Genomic DNA, 17,949 nt, shown 5'->3' with positions numbered 1-17,949 from the left:
ATCATATCATACAAATATTATATATCATTTGTATATATATGATTTATATATTTTTGTATATATCATAAATATACAAATATGTATGCACACATATCTATCTGTCTATACATATATATGGTTTGGCTTCACCAAGGGCAAGTCTTGCCTGACCAACTTAGTGGCCTTCTATGATGGAGTGACTATGTCAGTGGACAGGGGAAGAGCTACGGATGTTGCCTAGCTGGGCTTCTCTAAGGCCTTTGACACGGTCCGCCACAACATCCTTCTCTCTAAATTGGAGAGATTTGGATTTGATGGATGGACTGTTCAGTGGATGAGGAATTGGTTGGATGGTCACATCCAGAGGGTAGTGGTCAATGGCTCAATGTCCAGATGGAGATCAGTGCCGAGCGGTGTCCCTCAGGGGTCCATATTGGGACCAGTACTGTTTAATATCTTCATCAGTGACAGAGACAGTGGGATCAAGTGCACCCTCAGCAAGTTTGCAGATGACACCAAGCTGAGTGGTGTGGTTGACACGCCTGAGGGAAGGGATGCCATCCAGAGGGACCTGGACAAGCTTGAGAAGTGGGCCCATGTGAACCTCATGAGGCTCAACAAGGCCAAGTGCAAGGTCCTGTACCTGGGTTGGGGCAACCCCCAATATCAATACAGGCTGGGGGATGAAGGGATTGAGAGCAGCCCTGTGGAGAAGGACTTGGGGGTACTGGTGGATGAAAAGCTGGCCAAGAGCCGGCAAAGTGTGCTCGCAGCCCAGAACGCCAACCATATCCTGGGCTGCATCAAAAGAAGCATGGCCAGCAGGCCGAGGGAGGTGATTCTGCCCCTCTACTCTGCTCTGGTGAGACCCCACCTAGAGTACTGCTTCCAGCTCTGGAGCCCTCAGCACAGGAAAGACATGGACCTGTTGGAGCGGGTCCAGAGGAGGGCCACAAAGATGATCAGAGGGCTGGAACACCTCTCCTATGAGGAAAGGCTGAGAGAGTTGGGGTTGTCCAGCCTGGAGAAGAGAAGGCTCCGGGGAGACCTTATTGCGGCCTTTCAATACTTAAAGGGGGCTCATAAGAAAGATGGAGACAAATTTTTTAATAGGGCCTGTTGCAATAGGACAAGGGCTAATGGTTTTAAACTAAAAGAGGGTAGATTCAGACTAGATATAAGGAAGAAATTTTTTACGATGAGGGTGGTGAAACACTGGAAGAGGTTGCCCAGAGAGATGGTAGATGCCCCATCCCTGGAAACATTCAAGGTCAGGTTGGACACGGCTGTGAGCAGCCTGATCTAGTTGAAGATGTCCCTGCTCATGGCAGGGGGGGTTGGACTAGATGACCTTTCAAGGTCCCTTCCAACCCAAACTATTCTATGATTCTCTAATTCTATGATATATGCATATGTATGTGTGTGTATGATTCCTTCAGGAAGGTTAAAAGAGGTGAATGAGTGGAGCACAATATGAAAGTCTTCATACCATGTTGCCTGTCGAGTGTCAGGAACCAACCTGTTCCCTGCACATTTTTACTGAGCTTGCTAGGATAAACATAAGGACTATATAGGATGTACTAGGAAACGGTAAATGAATTATTCAGAAAACTACCAAGAAGAGCAGGAGGCTTTTTGTCTTTTCATGCATAGAAATCAGGACTGGATGGTGCTCTGCAAGATCTATGTTAGCCAAGCACAAACTACTAGACTTAATAGAGGGAAATAGCTGGGTGAGATATTTGGACTGTGGTCCAGTTAGTGACATCATTACTGTCTTCAGCCAGCAGGCTGGGCTTTTCTGGGGTTTAAAAGGAAAGCTAGACTCGTGTGCAGGCACTGCCTTTGCAAAATCCTTACCCATTAGTTCAGAAAAAGATGGAAGAAACTACAAAGTGCATAATTTCCCTGGTGGAAAACAAAATGCAAGTTTCATGTAGCTGCGAGAGCGATTTCTTCCCAAGTTAGTGCCTGACTCTTAATTTCTAGGCAAAGATTTTGATTTTTCCGTTATCGTGACTTTTCTGACAGTTGACAAAGAAAGTGCCTAATGGCCTCTCAACAAATAACATCGTTCCTGATTAACTCTGAACGCATTTACTGCAAAGCAGGAGCAGTGTGTTCCGAGTTAGCCCGTTCCATGCTACGCAGGAGGAAGGCACTTCTATTTGGAGCAAGAGTCCCTACATGTTGTTAACTAGGAGCAACTCCTGTTTAGACAAACCCCCAAGAAAACTGTTCTGGCATGCATGCTTGCAAATACAGACTGTCTTTATTTGTTGTAAGCATGGATATCAATTTGTAAATATTAAAGGGTTGCATATGTCTGTTACAGTTCACAGGCAATTGCTCAGATGCTTTAGTTCTCATGTTGTTTTCTGCAGGTAGGGGAGATGGTGGCCCCAAATGCAAAATCTGACAGGTAATCTTGAATAATATATGGGATTACATACAGATGATGTACTGGTGTACATAAGATTGTTTTCTGGTGTTAAGCTATTAAGTTGTAGACAACTTAAGAGGGACAACTTAAGAGGGACAACTTTTCAAAGGCTTGTTGAATCAAGGTGTCCCCCCATCACCCCTTGTTGTTTGCCCTCTCTCTTCTCTCCTCAAACTGGTCAGGGTTTGTCAGTGAGCTAATTCTCCTAAGCAGCTCTTGAAAAAAACTTCTTCTAGCAAGAGAAATGTGACTGGTGTCAAGTTAGGTCTTTTCCAGTCATCATGCAGACTAGCTAACGAAAAGTGATTAACATTACTTAAAGGGAAAACATCAAGGTCTTTTGGTGAGAAGCCTGTTTCCCAATGCCAAGGGATAAAGAATTTACCACTTCACTTGAGCGTTGGTTCCAGTGTGTAATTGCATTCACCGCTACATTTTTTTCCTTTTTATCCCGTTTGATTTGGCTCCTGATAAATATTTCTGAACACGGACACATTTTTAGAATTCCTGCCTAAACTTTTGATTTGCATACTGCAATATATGCTCAATAACTTTACTTGAGACTTCTATATTTGTAGTTTACACTAGGTACAATTTCAATTTATTGAGCTACTTCTCCTCCATACAGTTGGATTTTTAGCAGGTTTGTAGAGGTGAAGGAGCCCTGACAGAGAGAACAGCATACACCACCGGGGAGAAAATGTGAATTCCCTTTCTGTTCTTTATTCCCGTGGTGGGTTGACCCCGGCTGGATGCCAGGTGCCTACGAAAGCCGCTCTATCACTCCCCTCCTCAGCTGGACAGGGGAGAGAAAATATAATGAAATGCTCATGGGTCGAGGTAAGGACAGGGAGATCACTCAGCAATTACTGTCACGGGCAAAACAGACTCGACTTGGGGAAAAAAAAAATTAATTTATTACTAGTCAAATCAGAATAGAGTAATGAGAAATAAAACCAAATCTTAAAAAACACCTTCCCCCCACCCCTCCCTTCTTCCCGGGCTTAACTTTACTCCCGAGTTTCTCTACCTCCTCTCTCCCCGAGCGGCGCAGGGGGACGGGGAATGGGGGTTTGGGTCAGTTCATCACACGTTGTTTCTGCCTCTCCTTCCTCCTCAGGGGGAGGACTCCTCACACTCTTCCCCTGCTCCAGCGTGGGGTCCCTCCCACGGGAGACAGTCCTCCATGAACTTCTCCAATGTGAGTCCTTCCCACGGGCTACAGTTCTTCATGAACTGCTCCAGTGTGGGTCCCATCCCCGGGGTGCAGTCCTTCAGGAACAGACTGCTCCAGCGTGGGTCCCCCGTGGTGTCACAAGTCCTGCCAGCAAACCTGCTTCAGCGTGGGCTCCTCTCTCCACGGGTCCACAGGTCCTGCCAGGAGCCTGCTCCAGCACGGGCTTCCCACAGGCTCACAGCCTCCTTTGGGCATCCACCTGCTCTGGCGTGGGGTCCTCCACGGGCTGCAGGTGGATATCTGCTCCACCGTGGACCTCCATGGGCTGCAGGGGGACAGCCTGCCTCACCATGGTCTTCACCACGGGCTGCAGGGGGACAGCCTGCCTCACCATGGTCTTCACCACGGGCTGCAGGGGAATCTGCTCTGGTGCCTGGAGCACCTCCTCCCCCTCCTTCTTCCCTGACCTTGGTGTCTGCGGAGTTGTTCCTCTCACATCTTCTCACTCCTCTCTCTGGCTGCAACTGCTACTCCCCTGTAACTTCTTTTCCCTTTCTTAAATATGTTATCCCAGAGGCGCTACCACTGTTGCTGATGGGCTCGGCCTTGGCCAGCGGCGGGTCCATCTTGGAACCCGCTGGCATTGGCTCTATCGGACATAGGGGAAGCTTCTAGCAGCTTCTCACAGAAGCCACCCCTATAGCCCCCCCCGATACCAAAACCTTGCCACGCAAACCCAATACAATTCCAAATAAATCAGCCTGGACATAATTCAGTATGGATACAATTGCTATCGATTGCAGAAGAAGTTCCCAATTCTATTTGGAAATTGTGGATAAATTTGGTTTTTCAGGTTTCTTAAGGCTTATGTGGCCATGTTCTGTTTGACTTAATGATTTTGTAACCTCTTAGCAAATTTGGATCCACTTTAGCAAGTGGGTGGAGATAATTAAGATAATGAAATTTCTATGAGTTTTATGAATATAAGCAAAAAGGTATATAGAGAGACCCTATAAATGCTCTGAGTGAGGAAAAAGGTTGTAGTGGGAACCCGTGTCTTTTGACATGACAGAGAACTTGAAATATTTATAAGCCCACCAACTGCAGGAAAGCCTTCAGTCAGAATTTAAGACATAAATACTCATTTCTGGGGCTCTTGGCTACTGGCTTATTTGTGGAATGCCAGACCAGTCCTGGCACACTCCTACGCGACGTTTGGACAAAGAATTTCATAGAAGGGGGTTTCCTCTTGCATCAGATGAACTCCATCCGTTTAGACTTACACTGATGACTGAAAGCTGGGTTGAGCCGTTCTCATATGTATTATATCCTCTTTCCCTAGTTTTGTTCTTGCAGATTATTGTGCGACATAAGACTGGATGAACATTAACAGAACCTGGAATATATTTTAAATGTAAAGCTCTGTCAGACATACTGATAATTGCATGTTCTATAATTAAAACTGTGTAGGCTTTTCTTGCTAAGTTTGGCAACAGCTGTTAGAGCACATCTGGAAGATATGCTTTAAGCAAAGGTATTTTAGCTCAGAAAATTTCACAATGCATGGGATATTTACCAGCACTTCTTTCCAGAATAGCGATCATCTGATTTATCAGTATTTTTAATATAAAAGTCTTCATTTTTTTATGATGTTTGCAAAGCTAGTTTTGAATTCATATCACAGATTGGCCATTCCAGTGTAGTTCAAGTGCTGCAAAAAACCCACGCTGGTTTGCTACTGTTTTTAGGTAGAAGCCTACCTAAACCTTGTCTAATGCCCTAATAATATTTTCTTCACTGATTTCAGCCAAATATTTTCCCTTTCCTTGAGGAAAGTTTTAAAGAAATTTTAAGAATTTATTTTAAAGAAAAATAATTGTTTCATACTGGAATCACATTGAGAGGAAAATTGGTTGGACTCCTGCTCTGTGCTCCTTGAGGCTCAGGTTAATGCCCTTCTGTGCTATCTCCCTCTCTAGAAAATAGAGATAGTTGTACCCCCTACAATTATTATAGCATTACTCAGAACTTCTTCGAAGTCAGTGAAAGTGTTTACAAGGTAGGATCCTGGCCATGTGGAAATGAACAGCAATATTTCTGTTTGTGATAGGAGCCCAAGCATGGTAGTTTCTATGCTTTCTTCAGAACTGTTGTATAGACATGGCACTACAAAACCAGAATTATTAGAATTATTAATTAAAATGGAAACAAGAAAGTAGAAAACTTTAAAAAAATTTAAGAAATCTCAATCCATTAATTTATTGATAATGTTGCTCATTTTGTTTATTTGGCAAAAAATGACTAAAAGTAAAGATGCAGAACCCCAGAACCTTTACCAAGAAGGTAATACTCTAATCAGGATCTTGCATTCTGACCCAAGCATCCCAAAACCAGCCAACCAACTTGCTTTCAAGATGATGGGGGTGATTTTGCAGATACATAGCATCTACCAACAGTTCCCCAAGTGAGAAATCAGTTCTCCTTTATTTGGAGTAAGAGGCAACTTTTTTATGCTAGATAACATTGTGTTGGAACAGCTTTGCGCCTGAATTTTAAATCATAAATGCTATGCTTGTTGTGCAGCTGGAGGCAAAATGCAGTTACGCAACCAAGGAAGAAACTACAGCTAAAAAAGTGAATGAGATTTAAAAAAAAAAATCTACAGCAGTGATACCACAAAATAAAAGAGTAACATGGAACATATTAGTGGTAGTGTGGGAAAATTAATTCCAAATTATTGTCAGTTTAATTGACCTACAGGAAGTATTTTAATGGGCTTAGTATGCTGTGCTGTTCTTCATTTTTTAGTCTTTTCCACTGGGCAGAAAACCAGTTTTTCCAAGTATGGGGTTTAAAGTTGTAACAGTGGTGGACGTGTGACCGAGTCTCTTGTCTTCCATCCAACACCTGCAAAGCTCATCCTGTGAGCAGGGCCTGGGTGTATCTGCTCCACTCTTGTTCCAGTCTTGCTAGCTACAAAGGCTCTTTACACATGATATTCATATGGTGATTTGACCCCCAGGCTCCGACTGCATGAAGAAAAGGTCATTAAAGATCGGCGTCACCACCTTAAGACGTACCCGAACTGCTTCGTTGCCAAAGAGCTGATCGACTGGCTGATTGACCATAAAGAGGCCTCAGACCGAGAGACGGCAATTAAACTGGTGCAGAAATTATTGGATCACAGCATTATCCACCATGGTAAGTGCAATATCAGCTGCTAAAAAGTTCTAAGCTAAATTTTATTGACTGCTGTGAAACAGAGAAATCCTGCTCCTGCTCTTCAACCAGGTATAGGACAGGTAGGATCCTTTCCCTGCCAGAAAGGGAGCATCTCCCTTGAACTGGGCTGCTCCGCAAGGTCCCCTGTGTCCCGAGGGACATGGAGAGGCTGAAGAGGTGTGGAGTGACATTCCCCATGTCAGTACAGGGAGGGGAAGTCACTGGAGACTGTGCTGCTGCTTCCCTGCCTCCAGAGCAGCCCCAGCTGGATCCTGTCCCCTCTCTCCCTGCTGCCCTCACCTCCCTGATCCCCAGAGCACAGTTTTCCAGCTGAAAAACCCATCTGAAAAATCAGCTGGCAAAAAAAGGTCATTTTTCTCACATGAATTAATTCTCCGGCCCTGTCCCTTACACCAGCTGCACAAACATTAGTGCTGGTACAGCTGCAAGAAAGTTAGTGGTCCAACTGTGCCCTGATTAATTTTCTCCTAAACTTGTTGTCTATTTGAGATCTGTTCCTTTCAGCTTCTTGAATAACAATTTACACTGATGAAAAGGAGGCTTCCAATTCAGTGATAGCATTTAGTTGCATTTTGGTGCACAAAAAGGCTAGGAAGCACAAAAACAAAGAAGATCCAAGGCCTTGATTTCAAATGTATAGTATTACCCATTTCAAAAGGGCAAAATGTACCATTTGTTTCTTTTTTAAGAGAAAACTGAGCAACTGCGAACAGACGAATGTTGACTTTATGCAGGGGTCACTGTATGTGCAGCAATACTGCTGCTATCTGCAATACATTAACACCACCTTAATTAAAGTAAGAAATGCACATATTGAATGAGTGCCACTTCTACAGTTTCTGCTTGGCTATTAAATTAAAATTCTGAGTTGTTATGGAAACTGGGACTCACGGTAGATAGTTAAAGAATAAAGTAATTATAGGGTATTCAAATCTGACTACTTAATCTTCTATTGAGAAAATGTCAGTGAAGAGTTGCGTGGATGCCTGAGTGACTTAATTTAATTGAGCAATAGATGTTTTATTGCTGAATGCTTGTTTAAAGCTTTAACAACCTTCAAATGTTTTCTGCTTCAGGATCCAATTGCGCACTGTAACTTCCATACAAATTTGATATGTATGTGTCTATATATTACACACGGAGCAGGTGTTTCTTGAAAATGTTCACATATTGCACTAAAATTTAATAAAATAGGTTGCAAAGTGAGCTAGGATAAATTCAGAGAGGTTCGATCAGGTTCTGCAGGATGCTCAGAGCATCCTTTCAACTCCCATGTCAAGTGAAAGGGGTACCGCTTCCTGCTCCTGTGGGGCAGAAGGTGAGCCCGTGTATGTGGGCTGACAACTCTGCGAGGAGCAGCTTGGTTGGGATATCTATCCCATTAATTTATGCCCTTGCTGGAGCTCTGTTCTGCATTTACAAGAGCCCATCATCAGCTGCTGTCTTATAAACCTTATTTAGCATTTCTCAGTGTGCTCCTACTGTACCTACCATTTGCTAGCTGGCATGGCAGAGCAACCGAGACAATTTTAAGAGGGCAGAATGCTTTGATTTTAACTGTTTCTGCAGCAAGTCTCAGGTTTCCTACAGCATTGCTCAACTGATACGAGTAGCTTTAAGAAGTTTGCCAATCCTTAAATTATTGGGTGTTCTACACTGGTGGCCTTTTAAACAAACAAGCTAACAAGACTGTTTTCATCAAAAGGTTTTCCAGGTATATAGCAGATGGATGCTTTTTTGCTCTTTATATTCACAGTAATACTCACAAAACTGATGAACACCTATCCCCCTCACCTAGAGATTTGGTTACTTATCTGAAAGTTTTCTCCAGCCTTCTATCAGTTATTAGAAATGAATAAAGTTGTATGCTCAGAAATACAGGGGGTTAGGCTCCATACGTGCTTGCTTTGAAGTTCAGCAGCAATAGCTGCTGAATGGATCCTCAACTCCTTAACATCTATATGAAGATTTTTTTTTTTATTTTATGTTTCAGTCTGTGATGAGCATAAGGAATTCAAGGATGTCAAACTATTCTACCGCTTCCGAAAAGACGACGGGACATTTCCGCTGGACAATGAGGTGAAGGTGTTCATGAGAGGACAAAGACTGTATGAAAAGTATGTTGCATTCAATATCCATAATGTGTTGATAATAGTACCACAGGAGGCAAATGTTAATCCATTTTTGAATAGTCAGAGGCTTTCAAATCATGCAGGAATGTGTCTGGGTTATCCTGTGACTTTAGTTGATAACCCTTCTCTCTCTTTCCGATTTCTCTTTTGCTTTTCTACCGTGTGCACTGGTAGCATTTTGTTCAAAATGAATCAGCATTTTCTGATGTTCTGGGTTGTAAATACATCCTATATGAGAACCCAATGTAAATTTAAGCCCTTGCACTCTATTCTGTAAAAATAATTACTAAAGAATGATTTGTCATGTAAAACTGTAATCACAAGACCTAAAACGTTAGTACATCAAAATGCACTGAACAAGTGGCTACATATCTGTTGAGCGTCCATATCTACAGCTTCACCAGGACGTATGACTTTAAATAATAGGTGAAATTAATCTTCAGTGTTCCAGTCTGCAAAGCTTCTACATCAGAAAGGTTATATTAAAAGTAGCTTCAAAAAAAACCCAGCCAAGGGCATCTAAGTAAGATTTGAAACAGATGATTATGCCGAGATACTGAATATCCCACTGGATTACTTCCGTTAAATAACTAGGCAGCTTAACCATACTTCCCAATCTATAATTAATGACATTTTTATTCAGGATGTAGAGATTGTGACACGGTACTTTCAAGCAGAGAGAATAAAATACGAGTTGGCATATGCTACAAACTAATGCAAAAGTTGTGATGTGTTATTTACCAAAAAGCTTGAAGTATGGCTCTAGACTGAATCCCATTCACTCTCCTGCTCGGTTAGAGCAGAAGCATGCAGCAGCCAGGAGAGATGCTGTGTTTTCTGGCTGGAGTAATTTTGTTTCACTCTTAGAATAAAGCACTCAGGAAAATCCCAAGTTTAAAAGCTGATGATAACTATTATTTTCAAGGTGAGAAGGCTCTGAAGGTCCATTTGGTGAAAGAGCAATTAAACTGAAATATAAACCAATAATTGTAAATGCCACTCCTTTTGTTGCACCCATCATATAAAATTCCCTGAGACTCAGTGACTGTGACTATTTAAAATAAAAAAATAAACTGTATAAGACACAAGAAAACACAGCACTGGAAGAAATCCTTCATTGGATGCACTGGGACAGATGAATTGAATCACCCACCTCCAAAATCTTCTGTGCCTTACTAAGCACAACATTTGCTTCTTTAGACTCTGTAACACACAGTGCCTGCAAGCCTGGCCGATATTATGAAAAGCCGATCAGTGTGTCTACAGCGGCAAACCTTTTTTTCTATTTGTTTTGTATATTTCTATTTCTATTCTTCTGTGAGAAAAATCATTTTTTTGTTGGCGAGGCTGATAACTGTCCTCTGCATGAAAGGAGCCATGGTGGGAAGAACTCTGTTCTACCAGTGTCTGCTTCCATCCCCATTTCTCTGCATGGGGAACTATCCCCAAACCAATGTCTAGTGTCCAGTTTGTCCAACACTATACTGGCAGAAAAATGTTCATAACAATCTAGATTGTTCCCATCTTGGAAAAGGAGTTAATGCCAAAAGCAGCACCTATATCTAAATATAACTGCATCCTCATGAGGTGGTTGCTCCTAGGCAACGTATCTAAAGGGTTCAGAAACTTTTAAAAGCAGCCCTGAGTGCTAAATATAGTATAGATTAAAAATACATGGCATTTCAAAACCAGTCTGTGACAGTCAAAGCTAGTCAAAATTCTCCATGGATCACTGGAAATATTTTATATTCATGGGAGATAAGAACGCATACCTGGGCTATCTGGGCTTCGCTTTGTTTATTGTAGCAAAACCAGTGTGCAGAGCACTCGGATTTTGTTAGGTCCCTTGTCCATGCACGCTTATTAGCAACACCTTCACAGTTTCATTGGATGCATTTTAAACTCAAAATCCAATACTGAAAGTCAGACTACTACAGAAAGAGTTCTGCAATGAAATGTGTGTATGTGTAATATATCTGTTGTATCAGTTTGCTGATAGTGTTGAGAAAGAAAATATTCATTCAGTGCAATTAGAATAGTTATTAAATGGCAACAACTGGAGAAAAGTATTCAGGCACAGACGTGAAGTCATGTACCAGTATATTCAACTTGTTTCTCAAAATGCCTGTAGGCCTAATTTCAAGAGAAATGAAACTACGCCAAAGGAAATCTATCTGAATCCAACATATTTGAAAAATCTGTGTCTAATTTTGTAGATGTTGCTGGTCTTCACTAGGCTTTGCTGGTTTAAGATAGCCATTGCAATACTATTTCCTGCTCTTCTCCACCCACCACAGTCGGGCTGGAGTACCGTGACATTCAGAAGCCAGCATAGTTTGTGCTTGCCAAAATTGCGGACATGTTATCCAACATCAGTCCATGCAGATTCGTACCCTCAATGGGTAAAATGAGCAAAATACTTTCGGAGGATCAGCAGGTTGTTGCATGGGCAGAGGAATGGATGCGCTGGGCAGGTTCCCTGCATTCAGACAGCTGTTTTGGGTAAATGCCTTGTGCTCTCCCCTGGGACACGGGAACATTAGGACTGTCCCCCCGCTGAGGAGCTCCCTTTCCCTGTCTCCCTTCTGTGTGACCACAAAGCTCCTCGCAGCCTGGATTCTCCTCTCTTGTGGCATTACCTTCTTCACCTACTGTGGACATCTTCGATGGCTGTACCTGTGCAATTAGAAGATTAAAAATCAGTCTCTGATTGTATTCTCTCTTCATTTGCACTGAAAATCGTAAATCAGTTCAGATTCCCTGCACATCATTGCAAACTTTGGTAATCCTTGCTGTGAACATGCTTTGAGGTTCAAGTTTATAACTAGAGATGAAACGTACTGGATTTCCTACAGTTTTGTCTGAAAATTGTTGAATAGTTTATTAGGTCCAAGGATGGTATCAGTTTTCGTGCTCTACAGGACTGATCAGATAGATGGAATGAGATAAACATGTTCCCTGTTCAACAAAACCCTCCCTGCAAATCTTAAATAAATCCAGCATAGACCTTTCATAGCTTTTTAAAAAAAAATCAAGTTGTGCAGGCATCCTATTTTTATGATGTTTGCAATTCTCAGTAGGTTTTGGTCAGGCACACAGGATTGTTGTTTCTAGTGCAGTTAGGTTTAGGAGCCATAAGTCATCTCATGATGTTGACTTCAACTGAGATTTTTCAACCAGATTTCACAGTGAAAGAAGTGCAAATTTATGGTTTTAATTTCAGGAAATCATTCGGATAATTTTAAGACTGCATTCTTTGAATCACTTTCATTTTAACTCATCAGTGGTTAAGTCAAATTTATCCTTTGGTGCAGTTATTTAGATAAAACAAGGTTAAAATTTTCTTTTGAAAAGGGTTTGAATCCAGTGTTTGGCTAAATACATTCCCTTAATGCAGGATAACACCAGTTTTAGCAAATAATATGTTTTGTCATGAATAGCCTCATGTTTTTTTGAAACGAGGAGAAAATGGAAGAGATAGAGGCAGTTTCCAATTCTGGCTAATGAAAGGCCAGATTTTTGGCTGATGTAAAGTGGTACAGCTTTGTTGACAGCCATGGAGTTACAGTGATTTACTTCAGTTAGCGATGTAAGTCTATGGATTGCTGTTTCTGGGTTTGTTAAACTGTCAATTTGTCGTGTCTGTTTGTTCACAAGTCCAAATCCTTTGCAGTGCTATTCTGGGCACATGCAGAAGGGTGTGAAATGTCAAGCTGAGTGTTTTTCCACTTGATATTTTTCCAAATTTCTTTTGTGTCTCTGTAAAAATCTAACGATTAGCATCTCTTTTTCAAGGACCTCTCTATCTGCGACTTCAATGAGCTGGTCAACTAATTATAGATTCATCAAAGAACAATTAACACAATCCTAAGGAGTTTTAATTTGGTGCCTGCAGAGCCTGGGTAACCAGTTCTGGGTAACCATGCAGCAGATGGTACGAAAAGACATGAGCTTTAGGTTTGCATTTTTTTCTGGGGGGAAAAAAGTCTGGTGAACGAGACACATTTAAAGATGGTCTCTTGGAGCGCTGTCTGTATTAGATGTGGTTAGTGTGGGACAAAATGTTGCCTTGCATGCAGATGCTTGTAAATCAAAATATGAAAAAGAATAAAGTCTTTGCAAGAGTTCTGGAGTCAATACCTTGTCCCCTGTGGCACATGCTCTTGCTTTTGGCCTCGTCCCTGACTTCAGCTAATTTTGACTTTCTTCATTCTTACTCAGCTCAGAGGTGCTGGCAATGACGCACCAACATCTAAACGAGCAGTTCATTATATCTGCCACTGACGTCTAGCTGTGGCTGAGCAGCCCTTGCCTGGTTTGATGATTTGCTGCCTGGTGGTCAGATCCAGTCAGTTCAGGCTTCTGGTTAGCTCTTGTTAAAGTCAAGGGAATAAATCTTTGAGGTGAAATCACAAGGGCTGGGTCCTGTCAAATCTCCTCATTGTAATTTCAAAAGAAACTTTTCGCTGTGTTCTTATGGCACAGATTTTTCTTATGCCTCCCAAAGGAGGTGATGTTATATTCCATGACCTCTGGACATACTGGCAGTTCAAGAAAGAGAGAGACCACATATGGATTTACATGAAATTCAAATTTTTGATCAGAAGAGCAAAGATTAAGTGCTTCCAGAATATTCCTGTTGTAGTTAAGTTGTGCCCTTAATTTCGAAACAGTTGGTAAAGGGAGGGGACTTCTTAGTCTTACATGGAAAAAATAACCACGCCATTCTCGAGCTATTATTCTGAAAGTCTTACCACTAGTCCTATTATTAGCCTATAATAAATAAAATAATTATGAAGAAAAATGAAATTAATAAATAAGGAGGCTATGGTGCTTGGTCTCCCAACAACAACAAAAAAGTAGGATTCTGTATTGAAAGGGAGTGATTATCAACCTGTCTTCTCTTTCAAACTGTCAACCTTACTTTTGCATGAACAAAATACTGAGGCTTTTTTTTTCTTTTTTTTTTATACTGTGTCATTTCTGTAGGTTACTTGAACGGAGAAGAATTTTATTAGCTTATTTAAGCTAGGTACATGCCAATTGCTAGGAGATTTAGAGACACCTCATGATGTTCCTCTGAACTCTGGTGGTACACGGAGCCAACTGAGGCACAGAGACTCTGAGACTCAGATGTCAAAATGTGTTCAGGTGTGTAACTCACTGACTGCAGCTGCATCACTGGGTGTTGGATGCTAAATATTTATCAGTGACCCAAACCACAGAACTACCTGTTTTTTCTTCCTCTTGAATTTTTCTGCAGCTGTTTTAGAGCTTATGGGAAAAATTTTCAAAACCATCTAAATGACTTCGGGGCATAGTCCTGCTAACTGTAAAAATTAATTAGGAATTTTTGAACACATTAGTCACAATCATCTGGTGCTTTTAGGCTAATTTTGTTTCAAAGTAGATTATACAGTAACTTTTAGAGAAGCTAAAGAACTAAATAGGGGAAACGTGAAACTGAAAAACCTTGTTTTCTTTTAGGGAAAAAACAAGAAAGCATTAACTTCACACGGGGATATAAAGCCTAAATTTCTTGACTAAGCAGTTAGAATTCACATCCTAAGTTTAAATTGATAGCTGGAGGAAAGATTTAGTCAGTGAAAGGTTCACATACGTTTGCTTAATATCAATGAGATTTGCTAGAATAGATCTGGAGTTGCTTTTTTGAAGAACCATTTTCCCTACCAATTTCCCCCCCACCCCATACCAGGCTGATGAGTTCTGAAAATACCCTTCTGCAAGCCAGGGAAGAGGAAGGAGTCAAGTATGAACGGACCTTTGTGGCATCGGAGTTCATTGACTGGCTGATCCAGGAAGGAGAGGCCACGACACGGACTGAAGCAGAGCAGCTCGGCCGCAGACTTTTGGAGCACGGGATTATACAGCACGGTGAGAAATTTACTGCCAGGTAGCAAAAGCTACACTTTTTGTAGCACTTTCTTCAGGTCAAATCATGTGGAGGGGCTCTTGTCTTCTTGGTCATAATATGTCCAAGTTCTAAATAATTTCAGATAGGAGTCTAGGTAACTTTATTTAAAATAAAAGGGTGGCTTTTTCAAAAGCTCATTGTATTAGTTCTGAAAATTCTGCCTCAAATGCAGAATACAGCTAGAATTTGGGATTGTATAATAACAACATAAGGATGTGGATGAAAATCAACGCTTCTACACTTGTGTTAATTAACTTGTAGAACTTGTTATCAGCGATATGTATAATTGAGGTAAATAGCTTTGTAAGGATCAAGTAGGGATTAGACCCATAAATAAGCTAAATTCTCTATGTAGAATAAAAATGACAGGTTCTGTATATCTTCCTACTGGAGGACAGGAGCAGAGCACAGCCTGATCCCAGAAAAGCAGCTTTCCCTCTTGGTCATGTTGCAGAGTCGTTCTAGTATGTTTGGGCAAGAAAGAGGGTATCACTTTCGGCTGAAGTGTTATTATATTTGTCCTGGTGGTGTAACTTCTTTGAGGCAGGAATGGAATATTTCTTCATGGTCCAGCACAATGTGTCTGGCAGATGCACCTTCTCTAAGGAGCTCCCTCTCTTAAGGGCGGAGGAGATGGAGTTTTCTCTCCGTACTGCCCCGAGGGTGAAGAAATGAACACCTCTGGCACTAAAACCAATTTTACATGTTGTCATCATGTACTCTCAGTGCAAGTTGCCCTTCTTTGACCAGGTGTTTTCCACCATAAGCACGTTGCAGGGCCTCTGGGAGTGATGAAGGGGTGCCAGGAGATGACAGAACAAGCTGGCAGTAGCTGTTAGCTATGTTGCTTAATGCACAACAGGAAAGTAGTCGGATCCTGGTGATCCGAATGTTGTCACATCAACACTAATTCTGACAGAGAACAAACAATTCACGGTATTAACAAGGTGCTAGATTGACTAGGTTGCTTGTTGCTTTGTGAGAAAACCTAATTTTAAGGAATAGAGAAAAATGGGGGCATAAGTGACCTGCACAGTTCCTTCGTGGTTGTAATCATGCTCACATTATCTTTAGCTTCCAATTACTAGGAGCTACTTCTCAATGTTCACAGTAATCAGCTTGCAGTTCTATAATTACCCCTGTGCTTCCTATGATTTATAGGGTGCCAACTGGTTGGAGCTTGACGGACAGGAAGGTATGCCACCCCTCCTCTTTATGGCAGCAATGATTTCATTCCTATTTTCACCAGAGCATTTTCTGTGTATTATATATGAGGTAAACTTTCCTTAAAAAAAGGAAAGAAAAAAAAAAAAAGACAGGAGTAGATTTATGCTGCTATTGATGTTTTTGCAGAGAAAAAGTCAGAACTTGATATTTGGTGCAAAGCAGGATTTACTTTGCTATTGAAATCTTTGCAGAGCTAAGAAAGTCAGGATGTGGCTTTTATTGCAGATCAACCATTGTTTCATTAACGAAGGCAAAGGCTCAGCAGTGCATCTTGGCAGGGAAACAATTTTTCCCCTGTCAAGCTGAGTTTCTGGGGGGATTCCTGAGTGACGCTGGCCCTGCTCACCTTTATGGATTGCCCTGGCCGGTTTTGCAGATTTATCCCCTGCCCATCCTCTTCTAGCAGTCAAGAGTGCATGCAAAGTGCTTTCTTAGAAAGAGATTTGAAACTCATGAAGTGACCACAAAAGGAGTGCGGGGAACTAGTTGATTGCTGAGGAAAGTGGCCTTCTCACTCCAAGGTACCATCATCTTCCTCAGTCAGCTTTTATCAGGGCAAAGGTAACTCAGTGGGGATTTCAGATTGACTTGATGGGGAAGCTGGAAGTAAAATAAAACTGAGTGATGTCCTTGAGATTTATCTTTACCAGTGGACATGCTTTGTGCACGCTCCTAGGCAGGAGATTTCATTCTCCTCTGGATTTCACTGAAACAATTTGTCTAGATACTGTTAGGAATATTGATGAAAGTACTAGCAGAATTAACACAGAGCTGGTTTGGGGTTCACCTTAGCAAGTGGGTATGATCTGTGCATTTTGAAGGTTTATGTAATGCTTGCTTCCTCTAAGAAGGGAGTACAGAATTAGGGAGATAAACTGTAAAAAGGCAGGAGTGGTATTCTCTTTTTCCCCCCCATCTCACTGAATTCTAGGTCCAATAAAAAAAAAAAAGGGAATTTTTCTATCTCTTAGTACAGTAAATTCATTTCACCATACTATGCTCCATTTGTTTTGTATCTCATCAGCAGTACCAAAATGTTACTTGACATTAATTGGCATCCTTGTTGGCAGAACCAGCAGAAAGACTCATCAACTGAGTGGAGAATAAAACATTTTCCTGCCCTAAAGGCAATCTTTTGCTAGCAGTATTGTTTGATATACACAATATGGAATAAAATAAAGCTTGCTCTACTATTCTTATGAAGTATTTATTACCTTACCTAATGCAACAGAAAGTAATAGAAATAGTTGCATCAAGTTGCCAGTCTCAGTAGTAATTTTCCAGCCACAACTGAATTGTGCAATTTATTTTTACTGATGCTGACTTTCATTTCAGTTACTCAGAGAAGCCCTACTCTGCAGCTGAGGTACTGTATTCAAAGCAGCTTCCTGTCACATTTATCTTCACTTTAATTGGTCAGACACAAACCAGGTTTCACACAGGAAACAAACACTGATGCTAATTTTAAAAAGGAAAACAGTGGTTTAAGAGGAATTGTATAAATGCTGTAAAAACATCAAATGCTTCAGTTTAAAAATAATCTTCCTGATCTCTTTGGGCATATATAACTATACACATTTCCCCTGCCATACATGAAAATGATGAAACGTGCTTAAGCGCTGAATTGCTTCCTTCCAAAATCCCACTGGCGCATACAAATCATAACCGACAAACCACCATTTTCGCAAATAGGAGCCAGGTGTCCTTTCCTATGGACTGGTACCCCCAGGTACTACAGAATAAAAAAAGTATAGGTAGCAGGGTATTATGCACTGTACATTTCTTGAAGGCTTGTGTTGGCAGTGTAATTGCC

The 17,949-nt window shown here is 41.4% G+C and overlaps 1 protein-coding gene across 1 annotated transcript in view; it reads left to right on the top strand.

Annotated features, from left to right (window-relative positions):
- Positions 1 to 17,949, top strand: part of DEPTOR (DEP domain containing MTOR interacting protein) — an 82,889-nt gene that overhangs the window by 23,218 nt on the left and 41,722 nt on the right. Inside the window, exons 3-5 of the mRNA XM_050891446.1 lie at positions 6,622 to 6,800; positions 8,836 to 8,959; positions 14,691 to 14,869. Coding sequence (XP_050747403.1) covers positions 6,622 to 6,800; positions 8,836 to 8,959; positions 14,691 to 14,869 — 482 coding nt within the window. The remainder of the gene's footprint in view (positions 1 to 6,621; positions 6,801 to 8,835; positions 8,960 to 14,690; positions 14,870 to 17,949) is intronic.

This window comes from Gymnogyps californianus, chromosome 2, assembly GCF_018139145.2.
Source record: "Gymnogyps californianus isolate 813 chromosome 2, ASM1813914v2, whole genome shotgun sequence".
Lineage (NCBI taxonomy): Eukaryota > Metazoa > Chordata > Aves > Accipitriformes > Cathartidae > Gymnogyps > Gymnogyps californianus.
Note: the sequence above shows the minus strand (reverse complement) of the source record. Positions and strands in the feature narration are given on the sequence as shown.